The 15,244-nt window shown below is 43.0% G+C and overlaps 1 protein-coding gene and 1 pseudogene across 1 annotated transcript; one reads left to right on the top strand and one right to left on the bottom strand.

Moving 5' to 3' along the window:
• Positions 1-3,930: 3,930 nt before the first annotated feature.
• LOC100963386 lies at positions 3,931-5,044 on the bottom strand (annotated as a pseudogene).
• A 4,356-nt stretch (positions 5,045-9,400) lies between these two features.
• Positions 9,401-10,183, top strand: LOC100963066 (transmembrane epididymal protein 1A-like). Its single transcript, XM_003785799.1, has one exon. It carries the CDS (start codon positions 9,401-9,403, stop codon positions 10,181-10,183), a length of 783 nt encoding a protein of 260 aa, XP_003785847.1.
• Positions 10,184-15,244: the final 5,061 nt, after the last annotated feature.

Below are 15,244 nucleotides of genomic sequence, written 5' to 3'. Positions count from 1 at the left end.
TGACCTCTTTTCCAGATAAGGATATATTCTGAGATCCTGAGGGCTTCAACATATGAATATTGGGGTGGAGGCACAATTTAATTCGTAACAGAGACAATCCATAACATGGAGGGTCAGCTGACATGCACTCGTGATGGGAGAGGAGCACCCCAATAATATTAGAGAACAATCTAGGCTGTGCACAGGGGCTCATGCTTGTAATCCTAGTACTCTGGGAGGCCAAGCTGGGTGAATCACTTGCACTCAGGAGTTTGAGACCAGCCTGTGCAAGAGCGAGACCCTCTGTCTAAAAAGCATAGGTGGGCATGGTGATGGGTGCCTGTAGTCCCAGCTACTCTGGAGGCTGAGGCAGGAGGATAACTTGAGCCCAAGAGTTTAAGGTTGCTGTGAGCTGTAACGCCACAGCATTCTACTGAAGGTGACAAAGTGAGACTCTGCCTCAGAAGAAAAAAAAAATAATGGAACAATCTGAAGGAAGCCAAGGTTCTTAAACACTCTCAGACTCAGTTTCCCTAGCTATCACAGGGAAGGAGCATCCTTCACCTAACGTGCTTGTTGTAAGGATCAGACTGGATAATGCACCTTGCAGACTATGACATGCTATGCTAACATTCGTTTTCATGTCTTGTTATTTGAGTTAATGAGAAATACTATAACAACTCATTTATGCAGGACTATGCTAAACTCACACTATCTCATTCAGTTCTTACCATAAGCCCCTGTGGTAAATAGCTTCATTTTGTAGATAAGGAGATTACAGTTTAGGTAAGTCATTTGCCTAAAGCCACATGGCCCATATGTGGCAGAGCTCGAATTAAAACTTTGGCCTGTCCAGTTTCAAAATGTGGGCCCTTGTTTACTCCAAATATTTCCCAGGTTTTAGGGCTAAGTTCTAGGCAGTGGTGAGGCTGAAGAGGAGGCAGAAGAAAGGACGCATAGTCAGGGCAATGGGAGGGGAGATGGAGACTCATGACTGGGCTGGGGGCTCACACTTGTAATCCTAGCTCCCTGTGGGGCCAATTGGGTGGATTGCTTGAGTTTAGGAGTTCTACTAAAATAGAAAAACTAGCAGGGCGTAGTGGTGCACACCTGTAGTTCCAGCTAATCTGGAGGCTGAGCCAGGAGTATGAGGTTGCTGTGAGCTATGACTCCAGGGCACTCTAGCCTGGGGCAACAGAGTGAGACTCTGTCTCAAAAAAATAAAAAATAAAAAAATAAAGTGAATAAACATAAACATGGTATTGGGAGGAGAGGGGGAGGAAGAAGAGAAAAGAATGACAAATGTGACCCAGTCCCTGCTTGGAGGAGGCGGGGAGAGCAAATAACTGATGTGCATAACAGTGTTTGGGGGCACAGTGGCCTTGGACAACTAGAAGGAGCCTAGTGGCCTTGGAGGAAGGACTGGCCTGGACACAGGGTCTGGAAGACAGGGAAGCTGCAAGGGGAGAGAAGGTTGGACCTGATTTGGAATGTGCCAGGGTGTGGTCTCTTATTTGGAATCCCAACTCTTTTGCTTACAAGTTGTATGAGTTACTTAAATTCTTGAGAAGTTGGGTTTTTAAAGTGTAAAATGGAAATACTTATTTGTCTTAATAGCCAAATGCCTCTTCTTTCTCCCTATAGAATTGGGGGTGGGGGGGAGCAGGGTATCTGTCCTGTGCATCACAGGGGGTGTGCCTGGCGCCAGCCATGGCTAGGTTCCTGCCCCAACCTCTTTCTGTTATTTCTCATTACTTCTCTACTTTCTCCAGAGGCAACTTCTCTTACAAGCCGATTAGGGGCTGGGGAAGCCCTCTGCCCAGAGGTTGGGCTGCTGGGAACCCATGTGAATCTGTGCATCTACTTCCTATCAAGGTCGCTCTGCTGAGTTGCTGCCAGGAGCCAGGTGTCCTGGCACCAGATCTGAGATGCGGCCTCCTTTGCTGACAGCAAACATCAGCCCCTCTCCCTGAGGGGTCACCAAGGGACAGGGCCTGGGAAGAGCCCTTTCCCTATCCATGAACCTATCATCTCCGAGCATGGAAATCTGGGGACAAGGGTTGGGAGAGACTCCCCATCCTCACTGAGGTCAGGGCCAAGGAGAGAGCAGCACCTGCAGGCTGGGTGGGGCCATCCATCTCAGGGTGAGATTGGGAGCTCTGGAAAGACCTTTGTTCCAGTCTGTCCTAGTCTGGCTCACCAGGAAGCCTACCTCTCATGCCCCTCCATAGTGCCCCTACCCTCACTTCCCAAGTTGTCAGCCTGTTCCACTTACATTTCTTTCTTTTTTTTTGAGACAGAGCCTCAAGCTATCCCCCCTGGGTAGAGTACCATGGCATCACAGCTCACAGCAGCCTCCAACTCCTGGGCTCAAGTGAGTCTCCTGCCTTAGCCTCTCAAGTAGCTGGGACTACAGGCACCTGCCACAACGCCTGGCCATTTTTTTTTTTTTGTTGTTGCAGCCATCATTGTTGTTTGGCAGGCCTGGGCTGGGGATTCGAACCCGCCACCTTAGGTGTATGTGGCTGGCACCTTAGCCGCTTGAGCCACAGGCGCCGAGCTTTCACTTACATTTCAACAAAAATGTCTGCTGCTCTGCTGGGATTTTCCTGACCTCCTCCCACCAGGATTAACCACACCCTGCTATACTTTATTTATATCATCATAAAATTTACTTCAAGGTGACTTTAGTTGAGTCTTTTCTACACCAATACTTTTAAACTTGTATACATACAAATCAACTGGGGATCTTGGTAAAATAGAGATTTAGATTCTATAAGTCAGGAATGGGGCCTGGGATTCTACATTTCTAACAAACTCCCAGGTTATGTTGAGACTGGTGGCCTATGGATGACACTCGGAGTGACCAACTCAAACTACTTTTGAGTTCCTTACAGGTAGGCAACGTGTTTTATTTATCTTTGTAAAACCAGCTTTTGGCACAGAGTCTGTCTGATTGTAAGTTGTTAATATACATTTGTTGAATTGGAATGGAGTGGGCTAAGGTTTCTGGGGTGTTCTTTTTGTATGCAAATGTGATTTTTTTCCTTTCAGGTCATTTTGGCTTTAATAACCTGGCCATCATTTAAAATATGAAAAAAAGAGTCCAACCTTTTCCCTTTCTGGGGTCTGCAATGGTGATTGCCTTACACAAGCATGATCAAGGGCCATGAGGAGACTGGATTCCAAAGGGCATCTCTGGTAAGAAGCCTTCTGTGCTCACAGATAGGAGAGTCTGGCTACAGCGGCTCTGAGGGGTAGCAGGTGGCAGGAAAGTCATGAAATTTAAGAGCCCTCAGAGGATAAGGCGTAGGTGCTGGGTCATGAGCACCTTAAAACATTTCTTTTTTTTTTTTTTTTTTTGAGACAAAGTCTCACTATGTCGCCCTGGGTAGAGTGCCATGGTATCACAGCCCACAGCAACTTCCAACTCTTGGGCTTAAGCAATTCTCTTGCCTCAGCCTCCCAAGTAGCTGGGAGGGAAAGAGGAGAGAGACACTAATCTGACCTGAGGATGAGAGAAACTGGTCCCAATGTCACCCCAGTTCCTAAAAAACACCTAGCACTTTACTTCCACTTCCTTCTGCTTCTAACCAATGCATCATCAAAAAGAAGAAAGCACAAAGCCCAAGACACAGGAGGGAGAGGGAAGAAGAGAGAAAACATAAGCATTCTTGGGCCAACATCCTGCATATACAAACCTAGAGTTCTCCAGAAATTAGAATGGGGTGGGTGTGGGTTATTAGGGAAGGAAATAGAAGAGTGCCTGAGGCCTAAAAAAATAGGTAAACATATCCCAGAACTAGATGAGAGTTTCATTAGACTAACTAAAAACAGAGAGCTACGATTACTATTTCCAGCCAGTCTCCCCATCACAATAGTCATGTAACAAACCAAAGCAATATTGGTCTTGATCCAGACTCACAGAGTCCTTTGGCCCTAGCCCTGGCCTCAGTACAGTGTCTCTACATTGCTGCTCTGGGGCTGTTTGATCTCGATATTTTTCAGGATCATGTCATGTAGAGTGACATATTTGATTCCTCAGCTCTGATATGATGAGCCAAAGGCTGATATATTCTTTCTCATCAATCTCTGTCATGGTGCGACAACAGTCCTCCATATGGGAATACTGAGATATTTAAAAAAACAATTTGGTTCTTATAATATAATATCTAGAAACCCGGTCCAGAAAAGATGCAGCTTCACTCCTAACAGTTCTTAGTTTTGCAAGAAAACTGTCTCCTCCTGAATGGACACCCCAAAGTTGTTCTCATCTCCATCCTGGGAATCAGGATCTGTATCCACATTTTGACCATGTTACATTTCTCCTTCAGCAGCCGGATCTCAGGTTTCACTTTCCCAATAATGTCCACCAGCTGCTGGTTTCTTTTTAGCATCCTAGTTGGTATCATAAACCCTTGGTTCCTTGGAACGGCTCTTCACACTCATCCAATATTTACTTCTTATAAGTGGGACCATCCCGTCCATCATGGCTATTAGTGAGAAGAATGGGGTTGGGACTGGGGAATTCATGCCCAGAGAAGAGTGACCCAGGATGTCACATGGTTAGCGGGTTAGTTTGTAACAGAGTATAAGGTGATATGCTCTGTCACAAGCCAACAGTCAACAGGAAATGCAAGGAGCACCTCAGCTTAGCAGGAGGCAAATGCTGAGGGGGTCAGGGTTGTCCCTACAGCTTGTGAAGCCCTCCTGCCCGGAGAGCCCCAAGTGAGTGCAATGCTCAGGCAGGGCCATGGGCTAGATCTTTCTTTTTCTTTCTCCTTTCTTTTCTTTCCTTCTTTCTCCTCTCCTCTCCTCTCCCCTCCCTCCCTTCCCCTCTCTCCTCTCTGGATAAAGATAGGAGAGGCTCACTGGTGAGAACTCTTTGCTCCTGGTACCTTTGGACAAGCAAAATATTAAATTTCCATGAGGAAAAGGTGATAAGGAAAAACATTGACAAAGGCTTTTTAGTGGTAACAAAAATGAAATAAGAAGTCATTGAAAAGATTATTCGGGCCAAGAAATTATAATTATGCCAAGTTACTCACACCCTTTCATTCTGCATCTCTGTTTTAAAAATAAAGAGTTAAAGATAATGATTGAGCTCACACATTATAGACTCTCCATTGGTTAATAGGGAATAATTATCTCTCCTAATTTTGCCCTAATTCTACAGTTGGACTGAGCAATTTTCTTTATTCTTTATTTACATAGTTCTAGTCATTTGTTCAACTTATTTGGCATTTAGCACTTAGCATTAATGACCTGGCATTATTTGTATGTATCTGTTCTGTCTTCATAACTAGATTATAAAGTATTTTGTGGTAAAGGCTATGAGATTATTTGATAGTTTATTCACTTACTCATCCATCAAACATTCATTGGGCACTCACTACCAGGGATGGAGCTAGAGTCTAAAGAGAGAAAGATAACAAGGCTTGGTATCTGACTTTGAAGATTTAGCAGTAAATAAACAGCTATGAAATGATGTAACAAGTGTAATAGTAGAGGTTCTATGTATAAGTTGCATAGAGAATTATCCTGCCCAGCTAGGAGAAGGGAGTGTTTGAGCTGAACCTTGAAGGAGAAAGGAGGAAGAGGAGTTTCCCAGAGGGAGAAGGGGTAGGGAACAGAACGATTAATGGGAGCTTCTGATAAGCCTGGAGACAACAGCACATGTTGGGAATGGACTGGAAATGAGACCAAGCTGAGGCATGAGCAGCCTTGAAGCTTTCTCTAAAGGCATGGATTTTATCTGCAAGGCAATGGGATACCACTGAGGAATTTAAGTTAGCCAAAGTCCTGATTAGCTCTCTATTCCCAAACCTCACCTGTCTGCAAGGTGGGTAAGAATGGATGAGGACTGGAACTAAGTTGAGAAATGTTTCAGTAATATAGAGTGGATGATACCTGAACAAGGGCACTGGGTGGGGATAAAGTGGAAGGAAGTAACTGGAAAGTTAACTTGGTGTCTTTCTTAGTCTGTTTTGTGCTGCTATAAATAGAATAGCACAGACTGGATGATTTATAAAGAACAGAAGCTTATCTGGCTCACAGTTTCAGAGACTGGGAAGTCCAAGAGCATGGTGCCACCATCTGGTGAGGGCCATCCCACAGTGGAAGTCACACACGGTGAGTGAGCACATCAGACAGAAAGTCGGGTTGAATTCATGCCTTTTCTCAGGAATTCACCCCCACAATAACTAACTACTCTTATAATAATGGTATTAATCCATTTGTGAGAGCTGCCCAAATGGATTAGAGTGACTTAATCACCTCTTAAAGCTCATACCTCTTAATACTTCCACAATAGCAGTTAAACTTCAGCATGAGTTTTGGAAGGAACATTCAAACATTTAGGAAGGAAAATCCAGAGAGTTGTTGATTAATGGCTGTGAGGGTGAGTAAGAAATTAGGACCACCACTGTGAAGAGAGATTTGTCACTATAAAAAAAAGGAATAGTCTGTGACCCAGAAATTTCAGTTACAGCCATCTACCCTAAAGAAGAATATTTACTGAGCATTATAGAAAAAAATCAGATAGGCCAACATGATCATCCATAAGGTACTGGATGAAGAAAATAGCATTAAAAAGAATAAGAAATATTTCTACATAACAAATGTTCTGTCTCCAACACATTATATGACTGAGTGAACAAAAAAAGCATGTTGTAGAATGGTATGTACAGTAGGTGTTGATGCCCTATGCCTTACCTCATTTGGGCATGTGGTGGAGTGAGCCCCTCTGCAAACAACTGTCTTTCCACCTCTTTACCCTAAAAATAGACTCATCAGCCATCAAGCCTCACCCATCTATAAAGTGCTTCTTCTTACTCCTCCGTTTTTTGGGGTTTTTTTTGGCCAGGGCTGGGTTTGAACCTGCCACCTCTGGCATATGGGGCCAGCACCCTACCCTTTTGAGCCACAGACGCTGCCCTACTCCTCTGTTTTCTTTAAATAAATAATATTGAGTAGATTCAAAATAACACTCAGAGAATACATGTGAACCATATAGAGTTTTGATATAGTCAATACTCCTGTGTTCACACTAATTCTAGGACCAGAAGAATGTTGTCATTATTTTCAGGGCCCTGTGTGTCCTTCTCAAAGCTACCTCATCCTTCCCCTCTTGGAAATAACCATTTTCCTGAATTTTGTTTATAGCTTCACACATTTTTATGGTATTTTGTTTCTTTCTTTTTTTTTTTTTAAGAGACAGTCTCACTTTGTTGCCCTCGGTAGAGTGCTGTGGCATCACAGCTCATAGCAACCTCCACTCCTGGGCTTAGGCGATTCTCTTGCCTCAGCCTCCTGAGTAGCTGGGACTACAGGAACCCGCCACAATACCTGGCTATGTTTTTGCAGTTTGGCCAGGGCTGGGTTTGAACCCGCCACCCTCGGTATATGGGGCCGGTGCCCTACTGACTGAGCCACAGGCACAGCCCTGTTATTTCATTTCGTGTGGTTTTGAATTTTATATATGAAATCATACTGAATGTACAAATGGAAGACAAAAATATACTGAAATGGAAATACTTATTATTTGCAGATAATATGCTTATTTAAAATCACTTGAAAATTAGTAAGAACAATATGACAATCCAACAAGATGATTAATATGAAAGTCAACACAAAATTTTAGTTTCTCGTATCAATAATAATTATAAAATAAAATTATAAAATAAAATAGTAATTACATTCATAACAGCAACAAATGATAATTTACTAACAATTCAAAATGGAAATCTGTAGGATCTTTCTGAGGAAATTTGAGACATTTTCTGTACTTGGTTAGTTGGCATGACCATTACTTTCTAACTAAATGCTTACTTCATGAGGGAAAATATTTGGTGACAAATCCACACTAAGTAACTAGCATACTGGACTCTCTTTCTCACCAGTACTCACATTTTACTTAGTGCTTCTAAAATTTAGGTCCCCCTGGTGGTATCTCACATTCAGGACACTTTACCTGTATAAGCATGATCTGGAAGTGTTCATTGAAGTGTTTATTGCAAAACACCATTCCAAGAGATTTTGTCTTAGTACTTCTGGGTAGAATTTGTTCACCTTCTTTTTAGCTTGGTAAAACACTGTTGCAACCTAGAGCAAGCAATCTGAGATTGTGTCTTCTCAGTTCTCTCAAAAGGGAGAATTTTTCTTTCTTTCTTTTCTTTTTTTTTTTTTGAGACAAAGTCTCCATCTGTTGGAGTAGAGTGCTATAGCATCATCATAGCTACAGCAACCTCCAACTCTTGGGCTCAAGTGATCCTCTTGCTTAAGTATTTTTTTTCCCTATATTTAGTAGAGATGGGGGTCTCGCTCTTGCTCAAGCTGGTCTTAAATTCCTGAACCCAAACAATACACATGCCTCAGCCTCCCAGAGTGCTAGGATTACAGGTGTGAGCCATCACGCCCAGCCCAAAAGAGAGATTCTTAGGAGTGAACATTTTTCCAACAGTCCTCAAATTATGTCAGAATAATTGAGCATTCAATATGTTTACTTGTGGTTCTTAAGACTATTCATACGTAGGGGAATACATTTGTACCTAGTGTTTGTACAACAGTGTTTATACATAGTGTTTGATATATATGAGTAATCTTAAGGGATGAACCTTGTATTGTTCTCTAGGCTTTGTCTGGGTTCTTCCTTATGTTTTGTGAATTTGGGAGGTGCTATAGTCAAAATATTTGTGTCTCCCAAAATTCATGTTGAAACTCTAACTCCCAAAATTATGATATTAGGAGAGGGGGCCTTTGGGTAGGTGATTGGGTAATGATGGCAGTGTCCTCCTAAATGGGATTAGTGGCCTTATAAAAGACACCCCAGAAGGCTGCCTTGCCATGTGAAGGCACAGCAAGAAGGCACCATTTATGAGAAATTGGGCCCTCACCAGACAAAAAGGAGAAGCTGTAGACCCTCAACTTGCTGACACCCTCTTCTTAGACTTCCCAGCCTCCAGAACCATGAGAAATAAATTTCTATTGTTTATAAACCATGAGTTTATGATATTTCATTATAGCATCCCAATGGACTAAGGCAGAAGGGAAGTAAGGAAGGTAGCAACAGGGTCAAGTACAGTAAGAATAGAGAGAGGCAGGAGTGCCTCTAGCACAGTCTTTGAATGGCAGATGCCCAGGCATTGTGTTACAGAATATTCTTATTTCATCATTTGTTAAAGGTTAGCTGGTCGTCAATGAACCAGAGCAGAAGACCAGAACGGAAATCATGACACCCACCCTACCATAAGTTTGGGCTTCCTCCAAAACCATTTCCTTTCTGTGTGTGGATGCAGTGGGCTGAACAGAGGATATAAGTAATCTTTAGGAGTCTCCTTCCATGCTACAGAGCCTGACTCTGGATGAACAGCCATCCCTGAGCTTTTTGCCTCTGCCTGTGGTCAGCTCTACGTTTACCTCCATGGGAGGCTTGGAGGGTCATCTGTACCCAGGGCTGTCTCTCTTCTTTTATGGACTTTACCATGCACGGCTGGTCTCCAGGGCCTTGATATGCAATGCTCCTGTCCAGTACCCACCACGCCATCCCTGGAGCAAAGGAAGATGGGCATGGCTACGGCAAATGTACTATGTCGGGCTGGTGAAGATACTCAGTGCCTGCATTTTAGTAGCCCACGAGTTGCATACCATTCCTAAGCATTTTGTGCTTATCACCAAGCTGTATCATGGGAGAAACTTTGTATACCGTAAACCGTGGCAGCATCTCACTTTCTACATGACCTATTTCCTGAGTGGGTGTGTAGACATGGCGAGCCAGAACCTGCTACCCCAGAGGTGCGTTGCTCTGGAGCAAAGTGCCCAAGTCCTGGGCATGTTTATCTCTGTGCCCCTGATGGTGTCTCACCTGCAGGACACAGAAGGAGTGGAGTTTTGGTCTCACGTGCTGCTCATCCAAACCATGTTCCTGCTGATGCTGGTAGTGGTTGCTGAGCTGTGGGCCCCCAACATGCTGCTCCTCTGGATGATGAAGGCCGTTTTGTACACCATCACAGGCTCCTGGCTGATGCAGATAGGCTTTATGCTGTATAAACCCATCTCTGGCTATAAATGGATGGATGATGATGAAAATGACTTTGCGTTTATTACCACCTTCTTCTGCTGGCATGTGGTCTTCGGTGCCATTTTGATGATCTGGATCTATGGCTTCTCCTTTTTGTGGTATCGTTACCTTTTTGTTAATGCCTAAGACAGGATGTTCACCTAAATCAGTGGTTCTCCACCTGTGGGTCACGACCCACAGGAACTATTAAAGGTTGAGAGCCACTGCCCTAAATGGTTCCTTATTGTCTGAACAGTGTAGGACATCTGGATGAGAAGTTGTGGGAGGTGGAGCTGTTGGAGAAAATTATAAGGCATACTTCCTTCAGAGGTGGCCGAGGCACCAGACTCTGCTGGGACAAGCATGCCCCTCCCCCTTCTGGCTTCTCTCAGTCTCATTTGCTGAGCAATGTGCAGAAGAACAGTGAATGAAACAAGAGAGGAGTGTACCTGTGCCCTTCACTCTTGGCTTCTCACAAACTGTACTCCCTTTCCTCAACTCCAGCAATGGTGACCTGCTTGTGCTCGATCTCTCTGCCTCCCTGTCCCCCCCCCCATTCAAATGTTAAAATAAATTTACTATATCCTATCTTTGGTCCTGTTTATAAATATCTCTCACCCACCACATAGGGTGATGACACTAACTGTTTTTTTATATAATAATATATCCATCATAATAACCCCCTCCTCATCCTTTCTTATTCTGGATCTCATCAATGTTCATACTAAATCTGTACTGTAATTTTGAATATGCAGAACTCAGAGAACTGTTTTTGAGTTTTTTTCTTTGATTACTTTGTGATTTATTATATAGAAAGTCATATCCTTAAAGGCAACTTCCTCTGTGGGGTCATTTATTTATTTAGTGAGGAGAAGGAAAGTGAAGTTTATTAATTTGCCCACAAATGAGGAGGCTGTCATACTCCTGTCTCAAAGTACCAGTGTCCTGATTCTGAACAGAAATACAGAACTTTTTCAGGGGATGGTTCTGATTAATCGCAACTTCAGCTAAGACAAGCCCATGACCTCCACTCAAACAATTCCTTTGAGCCATCTCCTGGGGCACAAGAACAAAGGACACTGCCCTGCCCAGCAGGGATGTAGGTTTAGTTCTCAAAAATGGTAAGGGGGCTTTGAAAGATGGAAAATATTTTTTAACCCTTTTTTCCAGGCCATTTTCTCTGTTAACATATTCCCCGCTGTCAATTTTACCCTTCCAAATCTGTGGGAGGAGGAGTGTCATAGTCATCATGCTACTTTCTGCTGAATTGAGGTGATGTTTTAGATGAAAGCTACAGATTATCAGGTGAAAAGGTTATCTACAACTGTGCGGAGTAACACCGTGAAATGGACAGTCACCTTGCACACAATGTCCAGTAAGAAACATGGGAGATCTGAGGATGGAGCCATTAGTTATACTCTGTATGTAATCTGAGAGACTGGCTTCTGCAAATTCAGAAATCTCATACAGAAATACTTCTACCAAATGAGGTTTAGGTTAACACACTCAGCAGCAAGACATCAACAGAAGAGGCAATAGCCCAAGGAAATCCTCACTAAGGAGTTGTCTCTCTATCCTCTAGATAAGCCAAATAGCCCAAAGGAATTAGGGAAAATATCAATGTTTTCATTTTTTTCTCTTCTCAAACAAACACTTTAGATCACCTAAGGCTGGCCCCACCATGGGGGGCTACATCTCTTTACTTTGGTATATGGACTCAAGGTTTCACTTCAGATAATTTTAACGAGGTATGAGTTGTTAGAGGCACTTCATAGGGTCCCTTCCACATCTGTGCTTCCAAATGGGGGAGGGATCTGAAGGAGGCAAACCCATGCACGGTGCTTAGCACCTGACAACTCATTTGACATACTGTTTGACTGTTTTCTTTTACTCATGGATATATTACCATACTTACCTCAGGGTGCTAGGAAGGGTCTCTCATCAACCATCTCTTCCGGCCTGAACTTAAGCTTGCCTGTAAAGGGCTACCCTTATTAGGAGGAGGGCAAGAAGCAATACCTTATTCCAGTTTAGGGGGATTCTATGTACTTTTTGTGTTACATACAGGGCATTATTTACTTGCTGACTCACCTCAGATACAAAGGAGGGTCCATTGTCATGTTCTATGGAGGAAAGGAGACTATGAGACTTTCATTGAGTCCACCATGTCCAGCTTCTCAGCCTCTGTGGGGTCTACAGAACAGAATACCCTGGGAAAAGGGCTCGCCTGTTTTCAGAGTTTCTTCAGCTCTGTCTCCCTGAATATAGAGGCTGTCACATTCTTCTTCTGACACATCTGAATTGATTTCTCAGTGGTAAATTCACCTGGACCCACTCTGCTATAGTTTTCAAGAGAATAAAATCCAAGGACTTATTTATTCCATGCACTTTTCTTTTTGAATCCCCACAACTATTTTATCAGTAATATTCTTAAAAAGTGTTAAGAAAATAGCTTAAGGTAGACAAACAGTTAACTTTGTCACATAATACTATGTAGATGGTTGTGACAGGGGCTTGGGGATTTGTAACAAATGTTGTGCCCTTCTGCTTCTCCACTCATTTCCTCAGGATCTAAAGAATCTGCCAAGCTTCCCTCACTCCTGATTGAGACTAAAACATCAAGTTAGGACAGAAGGAGATGGGCAGGGATTCTAGAGGGTCAACTTTCTGTTTTCCTTTTATTTTCTAGTTCCTAAGAGAACTAGAGGTACCCTTTAGTTTTGGTTCTACTCTTCCTTATTAATTTTCTTGTTCAAAAGTTAGGCTGGGAACCAGGTGTGGTGGCTCATGCCTGTAATCCCAGCACTCTGGGAGGCCGAGGCAGGTGGACTGCCTGAGCTCACAGGTTCAAGACCAGACTGGGTGAGAGCAAGACCCTGCCTCTAAAAATAGCTGAGTGTTGTAGCGGGCGCCTGTAGTTCCAGCTACTTGGGAGGCGCTGGCAAGAGAATTGCTTAAGACCAACAGGTTGAGGTTGCTGTGAGCTATGGCACTCTACCAATGGTGACAAAGCAAGACTTTGTCTCAAAAAAAAAAAAGTTAAGCTGGGCTGTTGTCTGGCTATCAAGGACCTTCACCCTCAGGCTTTTGGGGCTGGCAAGCATTCTGAATTATTGTAGGGTGACGGAGTGCTTCCCAGTGTCATTTAGCAGAGGCTCAGCTTGTCTCGGGGTTTGGGATGGCACAGAGTGTGGGATTTGAGCGTGTGACCAGCAGGCAACTTCTCTGGAAGGCTTACACTGCATTGGAGGGATGATCAGGCAAAAACATTACTCTCCATTAGAGACTAACAGGTTTCTCTAGCCTAGAAATGAAATATGGTTCGCATCGTTCAGCTTCCATGCTCCTTCTTGGTCCTGGGAATCAGCAGTGCCCTGGTCACCCACCTCTGGGTCCCATCCTCTTGTTTCTTCCCCATAGCCTTGGATATTTTTTTAAGCCTTGGCCTAGTCTTAAAGGTCCTTCAGATTGGGGAACCTCCTATAGTGCCCTGGGGATTGGGGTGGTAGGGAATCTGCTTTTCTGCTATGCCCTTTCCAGTTGATATGGCAAAACTGTGTTTTCTACTTTACTCAGACCTTCCCTTTTTGCTATCAAGAGCATATTTTGTACTTTTTAACCTAAAAATTGACTTTTTGTTTTCTGTTTTGCTGTTATAACCTGACATCTCATCTTTGACAAAAGAGAAGAAAAGTCATATATGAAGGTTGAAAATCAAAGCCCAAATATTAGTATTTCAGGATATTATCTCTACAAAGATGAAGGTTGAAGAGATACTAAAACCACCTGTTAGCTCTTAGACCTGTCCTGGTTTTGAGTACTTTTGAAGCCCTGATAAATACTTGTAAACTCGTTGCCTATACAAGATTAATGCCTCCAAATATTATTACATCTCATAACATTTGTCTTCTAGGTAAAATAAAAAAATATTAGCAGGAGCCTATGAAGCCACAGAGAATCACAGCTAAGGCATGATACAATGGTGGAAAGATGTGGCTGCTCTTTAGATGGTGACGGCCTTTCTGTACTCCTCATGTCACAGTATGTATGAGCACTCTGACAGCAATCCTAATCCTAATCACCCAAATGATTAGTAAGACCCAAATGAAAGTAAACCCAAATGAAGATGGGTTTGGAGAAAAACAAAATGTACAAATTACAATGGAGTTTTGGGAAGAAAAGTGTAATCTTCACTAACATCCACCAGAGGGCACCATCTTACAGGAGCCCTGAAAGAGTTCTTTCCATTTGGTATTGAACTACAGATTTAAAAGGCGAGATGGAGAGGGGAGCAGGAAAGTGTACCAGCATATACTGATCAGGGATCCAGTAAACATCATGTAGGCTTCTTTCCTGGTAAACTAGATGTGTAGGTATGAATAAGCCCAGAATTCAGTCAATACAGAAATATGTGTGTATATTCCCAAAACCTCTTGGTCACTCTGTCTAAATTCACCATGAGTCTTGAAGGTACTCTTTCCCACGAGGATACCAGAGGGCGCCAGATAGCCCCTCTCCAGCTCTGGCAGTAAGGAATTGGACATCTGTCCTAGACTCAGCAATTAGAACTTTCACCTTGGAGAAGTGACTTAAAAACTCAGAAGCAATGGGAGACTATGCATGATGGTTCCTGTGACAAGAAATAATTGATACAGGTGGTGCTAGCTGTAGTGGCATGGTGGAGACAAGCATAATTCCTGAGAGAATATGTTGTAGTTGAAAATTGACTTTGATTTCTATGTGAAGTGGTGCTAACCACCAAAAACAAAGTAAGAGTGGTTATCAGAATAGGCAGCTATGCGGGTCTGAATAGCAGAATGATTCGGCCCACAGATCTTTTGCAGTGGTCATTGACCATGGGGTCCCTTGGAAAAAATGTGTAGAAAAAATCAGCTCAGTAAGATTCTACTGGAGAACATAAGCTCCATGATGGTGGGGATTTTTGACTATTTTATTCAATGATGCATCCCAAACATCTAGAACTGTTTGTGTCACATAGGAGCTCTCAATAAATGTTTGTTGAGTAAATGAACTAATAAATAGGAGCCCCAAAGGAGCCATGATGGTAGAGAATAAGGGCCCTCTTTCAATTATCAACCCTGAGTCAGACCTATAATCTCTTAAATAAAAAGAAAAGCATTTCGCCATTTGGGAAGAATCTTGTAGTATTATTTCAAGTATGTGAATATTCTTTTCTTTTTTTTTTTT

The sequence above is a fragment of the Otolemur garnettii genome, unplaced genomic scaffold (assembly GCF_000181295.1).
Source record: "Otolemur garnettii isolate 467f Iridium unplaced genomic scaffold, OtoGar3 scaffold00016, whole genome shotgun sequence".
Taxonomy (NCBI): domain Eukaryota; kingdom Metazoa; phylum Chordata; class Mammalia; order Primates; family Galagidae; genus Otolemur; species Otolemur garnettii.
Note: the sequence above shows the minus strand (reverse complement) of the source record. Positions and strands in the feature narration are given on the sequence as shown.